This window comes from Carcharhinus amblyrhynchos, chromosome 25 (genome assembly GCF_965287045.1).
Source record: "Carcharhinus amblyrhynchos chromosome 25, sCarAmb.v2.hapA, whole genome shotgun sequence".
In the NCBI taxonomy this organism is placed as follows: Eukaryota; Metazoa; Chordata; class Chondrichthyes; order Carcharhiniformes; family Carcharhinidae; genus Carcharhinus; species Carcharhinus amblyrhynchos.
In genome coordinates, this window is record NC_137348.1 from 600,748 (window position 1) to 618,130 (window position 17,383).

The 17,383-nt window shown below is 44.0% G+C and overlaps 1 protein-coding gene across 1 annotated transcript in view; it reads left to right on the forward strand.

Annotated features, from left to right (window-relative positions):
• Positions 1-17,383, forward strand: part of ttc16 (tetratricopeptide repeat domain 16) — a 180,920-nt gene that overhangs the window by 97,682 nt on the left and 65,855 nt on the right. Inside the window, exons 10-11 of the mRNA XM_080212074.1 lie at positions 5,245-5,611; positions 14,177-14,426. Coding sequence (XP_080068200.1) covers positions 5,245-5,611; positions 14,177-14,426 — 617 coding nt within the window. The remainder of the gene's footprint in view (positions 1-5,244; positions 5,612-14,176; positions 14,427-17,383) is intronic.

Genomic DNA, 17,383 nt, shown 5'->3' on the forward strand with positions numbered 1-17,383 from the left:
TGGACCCCATCAGTCTTGCAGCAGACACAGAGGAATTCATCAGGCGAATGAGGCTGCAGGAGTTTTTCCACAAACCCCAAGAGGCCAACAGTGAACACAATGAGACAGCCGATGAACCGGAACAGCCGATAGAGAGATCCACAGTGCAGCAACCTAAGAGGAAAGAGTCCAATTGGACTCCTCCGGAAGGCCGCTGCCCTCGACTGGACTTGTATGCCCAAACCATCAGGAGGTGCGTTAACCTGCTGCCTCCCAAAGATACACCAGGCAAACACACCCGGCCATCCCATCATATCAGGCAATGGGACTCTGTGTGAGAACCTCTCTGGCTACGTCAAGGGCATCCTGAAACCCATTGTACAAAGAACCCCCAGCTTTTGTTGCAACACTACAGACTTCCTAAAGAAACTCAGCACACATGGAGCAGTTGAACCAGGGACACTCCTCGTCACAATGGATGTCTCGACGCTCTACACCAACATCCCCCACAACAATGGCATTGCTGCAACTGCCTCAGTACTCAATGCTGACAACTGCCAGTTTCCAGATGCAATTTTACAACTCATCCGCTTTATCCTGGACCACAATGTCTTCACCTTCAACAACCAGTTTTTCATCCTGACACACGGAACAGCTGTGGGGACCAAATTCACACCTCAATATGCCAACATCTTCATGCACAAGCTCAAACAAGACTTCTTCACCACACAGAATCTTCAACCAATGCTATACACTAGATACATCGATGACGTTTTCTTCCTTTGGCCTCATGGTGAACAATCACTGAAGTAACTATATGATGACATCAACAAGTTCCACCCCACCATCAGACTCACCATGGACTATTCCCCAGAATCAGTTGCATTCTTGGACACTCGCATCTCCATCAAGGACGGTCACCTCAGCACCTCACTGTTCTGCAAGCCCACAGACAATGTCACAATGCTCCACTTCTCCAGCTTCCACCCTAAACATGTTAAAGAAGCCATCCCCTATGGACAAGCCCTCTGTATACACAGGATTTGCTCAGATGAGGAGGATCAGACACCTCCAGACGCTGAAAGATGCCCTCATAAGAACAGGATATGGCGCTCGACTCACAGATCGACAGTTCTGATGCGCCACAGCACGGTGGACAGAGTACCCTTCGTCGTCCGTACTTCCCCGGAGCAGAGAAGCTACGACATCTTCTCCGGAGTCTTCAACATGTCATTGATGGAGACGAACATCTCGCCAAGGTCATCCCCACACCCCCACTTCTCGCTTTCAGACAACCACGCAACCTCAAACAGACGGTTGTTCGCAGCAAACTACCCAGGGAGAACAGTGACCACAATACCACACAACCCTGCCACAGCAACCTCTGCAAGGCATGCCGGATCATCGACATGGATGACATTGTCACATGTGAGAATACCATCCACCAGGTACATACTCGGTAAATACACGGTACATACTCTTGCAACTCGGCCAACGTTGTCTACCTGATGCGTTGCAAGAAAGGATGTCCCGAAGCATGGTACATTGGGGAGACCATGCACATGCTACAACAACGGATGAATGAACATCACTCGACAATCACCAGGCAAGACTGTTCCCTTCCTGTTGGTGAACACTTGAGTGGTCACGGGCATTCGGCCTCTGACCTTCAGGTAAGCATTCTCCAAGGCGGCCTTTACGACACACGACAGCGCAGAGTCGCTGAGCAGAGACTGATAGCCAAGTTCCGCACACATGAGGGTGGTCTCAACAGGGATCTTGGGTTCATGTCGCACTATCTGTAACCCCCGTGATTGCCTGGGTTGGCAAAACCTCACTTACTGTACTGTCTGGAGACAGTACACATCTCTTTAACCTGTGCTCAGTGCTCCTTCCACTCACATTGTCGGCCACTTTAGGACTTGAACAGCAGGTTAGGTGTAAAGATTCGCATTCTAATCAGTAATCTGTAAACTGTCTGTGCTTTATATGCTCTGCCTGAGGCCAGAACTCTCCATTTACCTGACGAAGGGACAAACCCCGAAAGCTTGCGAGTTTACTATCAAATAAATCGGTTGGACTTAAACCTGGTGTTGTCAGACTTTTTACTGTGTTTACCCCAGTCCAACGCCAGCATATCCACATCATCACCATTTAGTATGGTCATGTCTGATCATCTATCTTAACTCTACTTTCCTGCCTGCTCCCTGTAGTGTAAACCTAAACATCTGTCTATTCCAGCTTTAAACATATTCAACAGTGTCCTGAATGAGAGGTTCCTTATTCTGAGTGTGCCTCTGTTCTAGAGTCACCAGCCCAGAGAAATCTGTGTCTAGCCTATAGACCCTGTTTACTCAACGTCTCATCACAGGACAGCCCTGTCAACCCCAGAACCAATCTAGTGAATCTTTGCTGTACTGCCTCCAATGCAAATAAATTCTTCCTTGGATATGAAAACAGCCATGTTATGCCCTATTTGCCACTTAACAATAGTATAAAAATATGAAAATGAATTTAACCCAGCCACAGAGACCATGAGAATAGTACTATTTAAATGTTCAAATTATTTGCACACCTAATTTCACTGTTTAGAATTTGGATACCTGACACAACTGAAAAGGGATGAACTTTTTTTTTAGTCAAGGGTAAAGCCTACAAACATGTCTTGCAATGCCTGATTTTAGAGGGAATGGAGGGATAATGTTGCTTCCCGAACTAAATAGTTGTACGCTCCTTGATTAGACTTGATCGGACTTTTGCTGCATCTGAAGCGCGTCAAGGATTTCTCCAAAATGGGATTGTTCTGACACAGCTAACACCATTGTGAGTCACACTTGGGTAAACCAGCCCTAGGGAGCCTCTTCAACAAAGCAAATGGCAACCTAGTGGTAATATCATTAGTCCAGTAACCCAGAGGCCCCTCTTATTCCTGTGTTATGCCCAACTTGTTAGTCTCCCTGGTAATTAAATACTTGAGTTGATCTTGTGCATCAGTTTGTTATCCTATTGCTATCCTGATATTTTTTCCCTCTTATTTATGTAACAGTAAAATATTAGAATTGAAATAATTTAGTTCTGATTTGCTATCCATAGTTATTTACTTAACCCCTATACTTCCCTCTCCTTTACTGTATGCATGTTTAGTGTATGTATTTTTCTTTAGTTTGAATTTGACTGAAATTCTTTATTCACAAGTATAGAGCAGGCCCATACAGAACTTTACTCGGACTATAAGATATAGGAGCACAATTAGACCAGAATGAGAGAGAGGTAATTTTGGATACAGGGTTAAGGGATCAAGGAAGGAGGACATCTCCACGTTATCCAGAACAACATAGTTAGCTATTCCAAAAATTTTATAGATCTAACTAAAGAGTGGTGCATGCGTTTTAACCCTTTCAGGGAGGTGATCTGAGACACACGGCCTGCTGCAGAAAAACTGGCAGCCATATTCCTTGTCAGCTACATCACTACCAATGCAAATTAAATTTCTTTGCCACAAGCTCTTTTCAGTGAAAATCTATGATTTCAGCAGACTTTGTCAGATTGCTGTGCATGAATCATGTGACAAATGCACTCTTTAGAATGATCAGGAATAGTCAGCACGGCTTTGTCAAGGGCAGGTCGTGCCTTACGAACCTAGTTGAGTTCTTTGAAAATGTGACTGAACACATTGACGAAGAAAGAGTGGTGGACGTGGTTTACATAGACTTCAGCAAGGTGTTTGATAAGGCCCCCCATGCAAGACTTCTTGAGAAGGTGAGAGGGCATGGGATCCAAGGGGCTTTGGCCTTGTGGATCCAGAACTGGCTTGCCTGCAGAAGGTAGAGAGTGGTTGTGGATGGGTCTTTTTCTGCATGGAGGTCGGTCACCAGTGGAGTGCCCCAGGGATCTGTTCTAAGACCCTTGCTGTTTGTCATTTTCATAAATGACCTGGATGAGGAAGTGGAGGTGTGGGTTAGTAAGTTCACCGAACATACGAAGGTTGGTGGTGGTGTGGATAGTCTGGAGGGATGTCAGAAGTTGTAGCGTGACATAGATAGAATGCAAGACTGGGCGGAGAAGTGGCAGATGGACTTCCACGCGGATAAATGTGTAGTGGTCCATTTTGGCAGGACCAACGGGATGCAGGAGTACAATATCAAGGGTAGGAGTCTTAGCTGGGTTGAAGAGCAGAAGGATCTTGGGGTCCGGGTCCATAGGACTCTTAAATCGGCCTTGCAGGTGGAGGATGTGGTCAAGAAGGCGTATGGTGTACTGGCCTTCATTAATCGAGGGATTGAGTTTAGGAGTTGGGAGGTAATGCTGCAACTTTATAGAACCCTTGTCAGACCCCACTTGGAGTACTGTGCGCAGTTCTGGTCGCCTCACTACAGGAAGGATGTGGAAGCTATTGAGAGGGTGCAGAGGAGATTTACAAGGATGTTGCCTGAATTGGGAGGCATGCCTTATGAAGATAGGTTGAGGGAGCTAGGTCTCCTCTCCCTGGAGAGACGAAGGTTGAGAGGCGACCTGATAGAGGTTTATAAAATGTTGAGAGGAATAGATAGGGTGGATTCTCGGAGGCTATATCCTAGGGCTGAAATGGTCGCTACGAGAGGACACAGGTTTAAGATGCTGGGAAGCAAGTACAGAGGAGATGTTAGGGCAAAGTTTTTCACTCAGAGGGTGGTGAGTGAGTGGAATCGGCTGCCGTTGGTGGTGGTAGAGGCGAACTCACTGGGGTCTTTGAAAAGACTTCTGGATGAGTCTATGGGATCTAATGGCATTGGGAGTTACAGATAGTTCTATGGCTTGGTAGGTATAGATGTGATCAGTGAAACTTGTGGGCCAGAGGGCCTGTTTGTGCTGTAGTGTTCTATGTTCTTCACAAGAATGAATGAGCCGACACACAAGGTTTTCCTGTAGAAGCCAAAAGCAATAAGTTTGAATCCTGGGATTTTCCGATTTGATGGATATCTCCAAGTTCAAGGAGCAGGCAGTGACAAACTGGTGGCATTGAGCTTTTCTTAATATCAGTGCCAGTGATCTGTTTACTCAACTATGAAAGCTGCATATCTATATGACATTAGCATTTGACTAACAATGCATATGTGCTAAGTCTCTTTAGAACAAGGTATTCTCTGGATTAATGTAAAATTCTGTAACTTTGAATATATTTATACACTGTCTTGATAGTTCAAATGCCATGACAACAGTTATAATGAAACGTATTACAAGCTAACTCGGTAATGGCATTGTAATATGATTCTGTTGTATTCCTAGTTACTAATTCAAAGCGGCAAGAACCCTCATATTACCTACGAATACACAATACCACGGATTCTTTACTTCAAACGCCTTCGACCTTCCTTTGCTTCGTATTACTACACATCTGGATCAGATTCTCAAGGCGTAGAAAGTGACGATGAGCTCACTGATAGGAGTTATGACTTGGATAGTGAAGAGAGTGTGACCATTTTTCATGCTAATGCAAGTTACAACAAGAAACTGTCAAAGGAAATTTCCAGAAAAGGAAACCGGTTGTTTGGAGTGGCGAAAAACCTGGCTGGTTTTGATGTGAGCAACTCAATTTATGCTGAAGCAGCCCCTGAGTTTGAATCAGAAGATGAGAATATGCATCGAAGCAAAGGTATAGTTTGCTAAGATTTTAGAACATAGAACATTAGAACATAGAACATTACAGCGCAGAACAGGCCCTTCGGCCCACGATGTTGCGCCGACCAGTTTTTTTTAAAAAAACACTGACCCGCTAATCTAAACCAATCCCTTTTCGTCCATAAACCTATCCACAGATCTCTTAAACGCCCCCAAACTAGGCGCATTTACAACCGCAGCAGGCAGGGCATTCCAATCCCTCACCACCCTCTGGGTAAAGAACCTACCCCTGACATCCGTCCTATAACTACCCCCCCTTAATTTAAAGCCATGCCCCCTCGTGCTAGCTTTCTCCATCCGAGGGAAAAGGCTATCACTATCCACCCTATCTAAACCTCTAATCATCTTATATGTTTCAATAAGATCCCCTCTTAGCCTCCTTCTTTCCAGCGAAAACAACCCCAAATCCCTCAGTCTCTCCTCATAGGACCTCCCCTCCGTACCAGGCAACATCCTGGTAAACCTCCTCTGCACCCTCTCCAAAGCCTCCACGTCCTTCCTGTAATGTGGGGACCAGAACTGCACACAGTACTCCAAGTGCGGCCGCACCAGAGTTGTGTACAGTTGTAACATGACGCTGCGACTCCTAAATTCAGTCCCCCTACCAATAAACGCCAAGACACCGTATGCCTTCTTAACAACCTTATCTACTTGATTCCCAACTTTCAGGGATCTATGTACACATACACCTAGATCCCTCTGCTCCTCCACACTATTCAAAGTCCTCCCGTTAGCCCTATACTCAACACATCTGTTACTCCTACCGAAATGAATTACCTCACACTTCTCTGCATTAAACTCCATCTGCCACCTCGCGGCCCAGCTCTGCAACCTGTCTAGGTCACCCTGCAAACTATGACACCCTTCCTCACAATCTACCACACCTCCGACTTTGGTGTCATCAGCAAACTTACTAATCCACCCAACTATACCCTCATCCAGATCATTAATAAAAATTACAAACAGCAATGGCCCCAAAACAGATCCCTGAGGCACACTGCTCGTAACCGAACTCCATGACGAATATTCACCATCAACCACCACCCTCTGTCTCCTATCTGCTAGCCAATTCCTGATCCAAGTACCTAGATTACCCCCAATCCCATACATCTGCATTTTCTGCAGAAGCCTACCATGGTGAACCTTATCAAACGCCTTACCAAAATCCATATATACCACGTCAACTGCCTTACCCCTATCCACCTCTTTGGTCACTTTCTCAAAGAACTCAATAAGGTTAGTAAGGCACGACCTGCCTGCTACAAAACCATGCTGACTGTCTCTAATCAATTCATTACTCTCCAAATAACTATAAATCCTATCCCTAATAATTCTTTCTAAAACCTTGCCCACAACAGAAGTGAGACTCACCGGTCTATAATTCCCAGGGAAGTCTCTGTTCCCCTTCTTAAACAATGGGACAACATTCGCTGTCCTCCAATCTTCCGGTACTATACCAGAGACCAACGATGACCTGAAGATCAGAGCCAGAGGCTCTGCAATCACCTCTCTAGCCTCCCAGAGAATCCTAGGGTAAATCCCGTCCGGACCAGGGGACTTATCTATTTTCAAGCCCTCTAGAATATCCAGCACATCCTCGGTATCAACTGCAATACTTTCTATTTTACACCCCTGCACCCCAGTGTCCTCCTCAGCTACATTCATGTCCCCCTGCGTGAACACCGAAGAGAAATATTGGTTCAATGCCTCTCCAATCTCTTCCGGTTCCACACACAACTTCCCTCTACTGTCTGTAACTGGCCCTAATCTTGCCCTAACCAACCTTCTGTTCTTGACATACCTATAGAACGCCTTAGGATTCTCCTTAATCCTATCAGCCAAAGTCATCTCATGTCCTCTTTTAGCCCTTCTTAACTCCCTCTTCAACTCCCTCCTAGCCAATCTAAAGCTTTCTAATGCACTACCTGAGCCCTCAAGCCTCATCCGAACATAAGCCTCCTTTTCCTTCCTAACCAACGAATCAACTTTTTTAGTACACCACGGTTCCCTAGCCCTACCAAATCCTCCTTGCCTGACAGGGACATACCTATCACAGACCCGCAGTAGCTGCTCCTTGAAAGAATTCCACCTTTCGGACGTTCCCAGTCCCTGTAATCTCCTAGTCCAACCTATGCTTCCCAATTCTCTCCTAATAGCCTCATAATTACCCTTCCCCCAGCTAAAACTACTGACCCGAGGTTCATGCCTATCCCTTTCCATCACTAAGGTGAACGTAACCGAATTGTGGTCACTATCACCGAAATGCACACCAACTTCCAAGTCTAGCACCTGGTCTGGCTCATTACCCAGCACCAAATCCAATATAGCCTCACCTCTAGTTGGCCTATCTACATACTGAGTCAAAAAACCTTCCTGCACACTTTGAACAAAAACTGACCCCTCTAACGAGCTAGAGCTATAGCAATTCCAATCAATATTAGTAAAGTTAAAGTCCCCCATGACAATTACCCTATTACTTTCACTCCTAACCAGGATCGTCTCCGCAATCCTTTCCTCAACCTCTCTAGAACTTTTTGGAGGTCTATAAAAGACTCCCAGCAGGGTGACCTCTCCTCTCCTATTTCTAATCTCCGCCCATACTACCTCAACAGACAAGTCCTCATCAAACTTCCTCTCTGACACTGTGATACAGTCCTTGACCAATAATGCTACCCCACCCCCCCTTCTACCTCCTTCCCTGCTCCGACTAAAACATTTGTACCCTGGGACCTGCAACATCCATTCCTGCCCCTGCTCTATCCATGTCTCTGAAATGGCCACAACATCGAAGTCCCAGGTACTGATCCACGCTGCAAGTTCATCCACTTTATTGCGAATACTCCTCGCATTAAAGTATACGCATTTCAAACCATTTTGAAGAAATGATTCATAATAGTAAAATGAAATATATTCAAATTCTCTTCAATTTTTTAGTTTTTTCTTCAGATTTTTTAATTTGCAAATTACACGTCATTTCCCAAGCTTTTAGGCAGCCAAGTGTCTGCACAGTCATGTGGATTGAGAATGCAAATCTGCCTCTGCAACTGTATGACCTAGAACTGGAAACTTACTGATGTAATAACTGGTGGACTTGTGTCCACCTCTCCCTGGCACTACATTGGTCCAGTAGGCCATGCACATTTTTGTTATTTGCTCAGAAGATCTCGACATTACTGACAAGACCAGCATTTATTGCCCATCCCTAATTGCCATTGTGAAGGTGCTGGTGACCTACATTCGTGACCTAATGTGGTCCCATGTTGTGGAAGTATTCCCACAATGCTGTTAAGAGGGAGTTCTACAGTTTTGACCCAGCAACATTGAATTGGATATGTCCTCTTTATGAACATGACACGCTTGGGCAATTTTATTTTGTCCATCCAGCTGTCCCTGACACTTGATTGGTAGGTCAGTCCATGAAACTAAATCCTACGTCTCTGATACAGTGGTGGCACATGCATTGACACCATGAAATACTGCATTATCTTTCGCTCACCACTTTTGGGGGTGGGGGAGATATGAACATAAGAACATAAGAAATAGGAGCAGGAGTAGGCCATCTAGCCCTTTGAGCCTGCCCCGCCATTCAATAAGATCATGGCTGATCTGAAGTGGATCAGTTCCACTTTCCCGCTTTCTCCCCATAACCCTTAATTCCCTTGTCTACCAAAAACCTATCTACCCGTGACTTAAATATATATGCATGTTTCTTGACTTGGGACATTAGTGTGGGCTGATTTTCTTTGCTCACCATTGAAAGAGGAACACATTTTAAATGCATTCGAACTGCACATTCATCAGTATGGTTTATTTGTTTTCACCATAGTCTTAGTGGGCCATTGGTACTATCTTGCTCCTTCTTTGGTTTTGTTCAGGCCCCCCACAATCTCAGCGTTAACTACCCACCCTGTTTTACTTTATCTTTTTTTACATTCAGTTTCTCCTTCAATGGTTGCCATGACAAGGTTGACAGCTCTTTGTTTTCAATGTCTAAACTTGGCTATTTTTCTCTCTTAACATCTTTTTTGATTCCTGAACTTCTACTCTGAATCCAACCCATTTATTTGTCACTCAGAATCATACAGTGCGGAAGAGGCCCTTCGGCCCATTGAGTCTGCACTGACACATTAGAAGCACCTGAATTCTCATCTGCCAGCACTTAACACATCATAACATTCAGGGCTATGGACCAGGTACTTTTTAAAGGATGTGAAGCAACCCACCTCTACCACTCCCAGGCCACATGTTCCAGACCTTCTGAGTAAAAATGTTTTTCCCCAGATTCCATCCCCACTCCCCAAACCTCCTGCCCCTCACCTTGAACCTATATCCCTTTGTGACTGATCCTTCAACTAAGGGGAACAACTGCTCCTTATTCACTTTGTCCATGTCTCTCATAATCTTGTACACTTTGATCAGCTCGCCTTTAATCTTCTCTGCTCCAACGAAAACCATCCAAGCCTACCCAACCTCTCTTCATAATTTAAATGTTCCAGCCCTCTCCTCTGCACCCCCTCCAGTGCAATCACATCCTTCCTATAATGTGGCCACAGTACTCTAGTTGTCTCACCAAAGACTCCAACATGACTTCCCTGCTTTTGTAATCTACGCCTCGATTGATAAAGGTAAGTGTCCCATATTCCTTTTTTTATAACCCTGCTAATATGCCCTTCTGCTTTCAGAGGTCTGCGGACAAACACGCCAAGGCACAGAACTTCTTAGTGTCCTACCATTCATTGTTAAGTTATTCCTTCCAAAGAGTATCACCTCACACTTTTCAGGGCTAAACTTTATCTGCCCATTTGACCATTCTGCCTATATCTTGTAGCCACACTGTTAATCACCCGTCCAATCTTTGTGTCATCCACAAACTTGCTGATCCTAAACCCCCACATAGTCTTCAATGTCATTCATGTAAATGACAAATAATAGGGGCCCAACAGAGATCCCTGTGGTATGCCACTGGCTTCCAGTCACTAAAACAGCCTTCTGTCACCACCCTCTGTCTCCTACAACTGAGCAAATTTTGAATCCACTTTATCAAATTACCCGTGTAAATTACCTTCTTCACAAGTCTCCCATGTGGAACCTTTTCAAAGACTTTGCTGACTTATATCACGCTGTGACCTATCTTGTCATCCTGCCTGTTTCTGATTTCCAAGGATTTATTCCGTAGCACTTAGCATTGATAGTCACTTTTCTTTGGTAATTCTCCCATTGTTTGTAGACTAGTTTGCCTACAGTTAATGATGATTCTTACAACATGTGACTGCTGTGAATTATATACTCTTGCTGAAGCTAGCTATGACTGTAACACTACATTCTGCACTCTCTCCTTTTCTATGTATAGTATACTTTGTATGGTGCACAAAAAACAATACTTTTCACTGTATAATACATGTGACAATAATAAATCAAAAAGCTTGTGTAATAGTTAATAACATACGAAGTGGTCTTCCTACTTATCTGGTTATAGAACATAGAACATTACAGCGCAGAACAGGCCCTTCGGCCCACGATGTTGCGCTGACCAGTTTAAAAAAAAACAATGACCCACTAATCTAAACCAATCCCTTTTCGTCCATAAACCTATCCACGGATCTCTTAAACGCCCCCAAACTAGGCGCATTTACAACTGCAGCAGGCAGGGCATTCCAATCCCTCACCACCCTCTGGGTAAAGAACCTACCCCTGACATCCGTCCTATAACTACCCCCTCTTAATTTAAAGCCATGCCCCCTCGTGCTAGCTTTCTCCATCCGAGGAAAAAGGCTATCACTATCCACCCTATCTAAACCTCTAATCATCTTATATGTTTCAATAAGATCCCCTCTTAGCCGCCTTCTTTCTAGCGAAAACAACCGCAAATCCCTCAGTCTCTCCTCATAGGACCTCCCCTCCATACCAGGCAACATCCTGGTAAACCTCCTCTGCACCCTCTCCAAAGCCTCCACGTCCTTCCTGTAATGTGGGGACCAGAACTGCACACAGTACTCCAAGTGCAGCCGCACCAGAGTTGTGTACAGTTGCGACATGACGCTGCGACTCCTAAATTCAATCCCCCTACCAATAAACGCCAAGACACCGTATGCCTTCTTAACAACCTTATCTACTTGATTCCCAACTTTCAGGGATCTATGTACACATACACCTAGATCCCTCTGTTCATCCACACTATTCAAAGTCCTCCCGTTAGCCCTATACTCAACACATCTGTTATTCCTACCAAAGTGAATCACCTCACACTTCTCCGCATTAAACTCCATCCGCCACCTCTCGGCCCAGCTCTGCAACCTGTCTAAGTCTCCCTGCAAACTATGACACCCTTCCTCACAATCTACCACACCTCCGACTTTGGTGTCATCAGCAAATTTACTAATCCACCCAGCTATACCCTCATCCAGATCATTAATAAAAATTACAAACAGCAGTGGCCCCAAAACAGATCCCTGAGGCACACGACTCGTAACCGAACTCCATGACGAATATTTACCATCAACCACCACCCTCTGTCTCCTATCTGCTAGCCAATTCCTGATCCAATTTCCTAGACTACCCTCAATCCCATACATCTGCATTTTCTGCAGAAGCCTACCATGGTGAACCTTATCAAACGCCTTACTAAAATCCATATATACCACGTCAACTGCCTTACCCCCATCCACCTCTTTGGTTACTTTCTCAAAAAACTCAATAAGGTTAGTAAGGCACGACCTACCCGCTACAAAACCATGCTGACTATCTCCAATCAATTCATTACTCTCCAAATAACTATAAATCCTATCCCTAATAATTTTTTCTAAAACCTTGCCCACAACAGAAGTAAGACTCACCGGTCTATAATTCCCGGGGAAGTCTCTGTTCCCCTTCTTAAACAATGGTTTGAGAAGTTATGGTTTAAGTCAGTCAATTCCAAGAAATCTTTTAATGTTGCCTTGGGAATTTGTCTGCAGTGAAATACCTGTCTCCATTTTTAATTCAGGCGAAATTTTCTTTCCTATAATGCATATTCATAAAGCCATTTTCTGTGAGTACAGATTAGTATTGTGATACTATTACCCCTAAAACATACACTCGTAATCTCAACAGCTGATTCGATTCTGAGCTGAACTCTGTATCCCAAAGGCCACATATTTCTTCCTCAACATTGCCTAACCCCACTGCAATCCAAGTCCGTCAGATCACAAAACCCTCATCCAAGCCGTTCCCACATCTAGACTTGACCGTTTCATTTCTTTTTTGGACAGCCTGCTTTCCTGCACCTTCCTTAAATTTCAGCTCGTCAGAAATCTGCTGATTTTTATATTTTAAGTCCTCTTCACCCATGGACTTGTTGCTCTGCACTGACTCCAAAACTGTCAACTTGAAATTCTATTATTCAGGTTTAAATCACTCTGTAATCTCCTTTAATTCAGCACGTTTGTTGCCCCCAACTTGGACCGTTGTTTCATCTCTGTACAGTTCACAAGATATGGGTGTGGAAATAAGCCATTCAGCCCATCAAGTCTGTTCTGCCATTCGATCATGGCTGATATGCTCCTCATCCCCATTTTCCTGCCTTCTCCCCATAACCCTTCAACCCATTACCAATCAATAATCTAACTCCTCCTTAAATTTATTCACTGTCCCATCATCCACCACACTTTGGGGTAGCAAATTCCACAGATTCACAACCCTTTTGGGAGAAGTAGTTTCCCCTCAGCTCTGTTTTAAATTTGCTACCCCTTATCCTAAGGCTATGACCTCTCATCCTAGAATGCCCCACAAGAGGAAGCATCTGCCCCATGTCTACTTTATCCATACCTTTTATCATCATGTATACCTCAATTTGATCTCCCCTCATTCTTCTAAATTCCAGAGAGTACAGGTCTAAACTGTTCGATCTCTCTTCGTACAATAAACCCCTTATCTCTGGAATCAATATAGGGAACCTCCTCTGAACTGCCTCCAATGCCACTACATCTTTCCTCAAATAAGGAGACCAAAACTGTGCACAATATTCCAGGTGCAGTCTCACCAATGCGTTGTACAGTTGCAACAATAGTTCCTTACCTTTATATTGTATTCCTTTAGCTATAAATGCCAACATTCCATTTGCTATCTCCTATTCCCTTCACCTTTGTGTCGAAGCCGCCTTGGCCCCGTGCTTTCAATTTCCATCCATAAACCCTTCCATCTTTCTCTCTGCACAAGTGCTCTTATTGATTAAGCTTTTGGTTATTTGGCTTGGCATCCATTATTTGATTGCACTTGGGTATCATGGTTTTTGTATGTTTTGCTACATTAAAGTTCCTACATGTATATATCCAAGTTGAGTTCTTAAAATTGGTTAATCTGTTTAATCTCTTATTTCTTTTTGAATCTGCCTTACCTTTCTGTCTTGCTGCAGACATCAAAAATAATACCCATCTTAATAGTGTTGAAGATACTGATTATGCAGTGATAGATCCAGTTTCTGAGATGACCTCAGAAGAATATATATTAATGTCCAAGAAGCATTTGGCAGACACACTTACAAATGGACATTTTTCTCATATAGAGGGGCACAGTGAACTCAGTACAAATGTAACTGAAAACACAAGAGGAAGTCCACTGTACTCTGCAGAATCCAGTACAGCCAGCTTGCTGATGTATTATGAAGAAAATGAAAAGATAAGAAGCTACAGAATTAATGAAACATTCCTGGAACTGGCCTTCGGTAAAGCCTTTAACATGTCTGCAGTGATTCCATTCTCCAATGAAACACTCCTGCACATCATTCATCAAGCAAACCGAACACAGAAATTACGGTAAGCCACCCTATCACATAATTGGTCAGTTATGTTTTCTTTGTCTCTTGAAACCTGTTGCAGCTCACTGTGCTCCAGATAGATTTTTATTATCTTGGCATTGGACAAATTGACCATAAATTGTATATCTTTTTACTTAGCGTTCGCTGAATTTTTTTTGATGTGGAAGGCCACGTATAACCGTAGGCTGTTGATGTTCACTTGACTTTCACATAATCGAATAGGAACCTGTCCAGACGTCATTGCTCTTGTGTTAAACAAGGTAATGTGAAGAGCTGTCTGTCAGTTCTGAATTGTGGCTGGTACTCCTGACTCGTACACATTGTACTCATGCTATTAGACATCATTATTAAAAGTTTATTTGAAAAACATTTTACTTGGTCAATTCTGTAACAACGCTGCATGTAATCCAATCTTTTAGAGTAAAATAAGGAACAGGAAGTGAGCTTCAAAGATACTGAGTGTTTGCAGCAATATAAAACATGCACAGGTAAAGACAAGCAGATTGCTTACAAAGACCCTGAAAATCCACAGTGTCCTTTTACTGATGTACCATGGTGCAGTCGATCTGGTGTCCGTTAGCCCCAGATGCTTCTGACAGTCTTATTTCCTGGGATTGAGTATTTCCATAAGATTTATGTGTGCTCTTGCCAGTAATGGTCCATCATGGGTACATATTAGGTGGGATGGTAAGAAATTCAAAGGGAGGATAGCTGGCATAGGCATTTTTTTAAGAGGCAGATATACCAGAAGTGGTTGATTATTTTGCAGCGAGTTTAACTAAGGAGAATTAACTTTTGGTATATCTTGAGCCTTACACCAGGATGTGTTCCTCCCAAATGCTGTTTGTTACCTCGGGTCACCAGCAGAGTTGGCGGATTTGGGGCTGGCTCAGCCAACATTTATTTTCCATCCCCTAACTGCCCTTGAGAGGGCAGTAGTGAGCTGCCACCTTGAACCCCTGCAGTTCATGTTTACGTACATCCATTGTGCTGATAGGAAGGGAGTTCTAGAATTTTGACCCAGCCAAGAAAAAGAATGGTGATCTATTTCCAAGTCAGTGAGATAAGTGTCTTGGAGGGTCTGATAACCTCCAGAAGTTGCATGGGGAATCACTGACCTCCCTGTAGGACTCGAATACAAGCCCCCTGGGGATTTGTTATTAACTAGCCAGGTGGAGCCCATATACCAAGCCCTGTATGCAGCAAGTCCGAGTGTCTCCATTATTGCGTTGTCCCGGTTGGGACCTGTTTGTGTTCACACAGGCTTGTGGTTTTTGCTTTATTTTGTTAATAGGAACATAGAAACATAGGAGCAGGAGGAGACCATTTGGCCCTTCGAGCCTCCTCCACCATTCATTACGATTATGGCTGATTATCTAACTCAATAGCCTAATCCTGCTTTCTCCCCATAACCTTTGATCCCATGTGCCCCAAGTGCTATATCCAGCTGTCTCTTGAATACATTGAATGTTTTGGCATCAACTACTTCCTGTGGTAATGAATTCCACAGGCTCACCACTCTTTGGGTGAAGGAATGTCTACTCTGAATCCTCAGACTGTGACCTCTGGTTCTGGATTCCCCTACCATTGGGGATATCCTCTCTGCCTCTACCCTATCTAGTCCTTGTTTGACCAATTTGGCGGAATTCTTTGAGAACATTACATGTGCAGTGGACAGTGAGGAACCTGTGGATGTGATGTATCTGGATTTCCAGAAGGCATTTGACAAGGAGTTACACCAAAGATTGCTGCATAAGATAAAGGTGCATGGTGTTACGGGTAATGTATTAGCATGGGTAGAAGATTGGTTAACTAACAGAAAGCAAAGGCTTGGGGTAAGTGGGTTTTTTCTGGTTGGCGATCGGTGACTAGTGGTATGTCTCAGAGATCTGTGTTGGGATCGCAATTGTTTACAATTTACATTAGATGATTTGGAGTTGGGGACTAAGTGTAGCGTGTCAAAACAGATCCTTGTAGTACACCACTAGTAGCTGAACTCCAGGATGAACATTTCCCATCAACCACCACCCTCTGTCTTTTTCTGATCAATCTAGCCATTTTCTGATCCAAACCGCTAAATCACCCTCAATCCCATGCCTCCGTACCTTCTGCTATAGCTTACTGTGGGGAAACTTATGCTTTACTGAAATCCATGTACACCACATCAACTGCTTTATCTTCATCCACCTCTTTGGTCACCTTCTCAGACAACTCAACAAGGTTTGTAAGGCATGATCTACCCTTCACAAAACTGTGCTGACTATCCCTAATCAGATTATTGCTTTCTAGATGATTATAAATTCTATCCCTCATGATCCTTTCCAAAACTTTGCCCACAACAGAAATAAGGCTCTATAGTGAGGTTCCAGAGGATTGGAGGATAGCGAATGTGGTACTGTTATTTAAGAAGGGTAGCAGGGATAACTCGGGTAATTATAGGCCAGTGAGCTTGACGTCCGTGGTAGGGAAGTTGTTGGAGAGGATTCTTAGAGATAGGATGTATGCACATTTAGAACAGAACAATCTCATTAGTGACAGACAGCATGGTTTTGTAAGAGGGAGGTCGTGCCTTACAAATTTGGTGGAGTTTTTTGAGGAGGTGACAAAAATGGTTGACGAAGGAAGGGCCGTGGATGTTGTCTATATGGATCTCAGTAAGGCGTTTGACAAAGTCCCTCATGGCAGGTTGGTGAAAAAGGTTAAAGCTCATGGGATGCAAGGAGAGGTGGCTAGATGGGTACAGAACTGGCTTGGTCACAGGAGATAGAGGGTAGCAGTCGAAGGGTCTTTTTCCGGCTGGAGGTCTGTGACTAGTGGTGTTCCGCAGGGCTCCATACTGGGACCTCTGCTACTAGTGATACATATAAATGATTTGGAAGAAGGTGGAACTGGTGTGATCAGTAAGTTTGCGGATGACACAAAGATTGCTGGACTTTCTGATAGCGATGAACATTG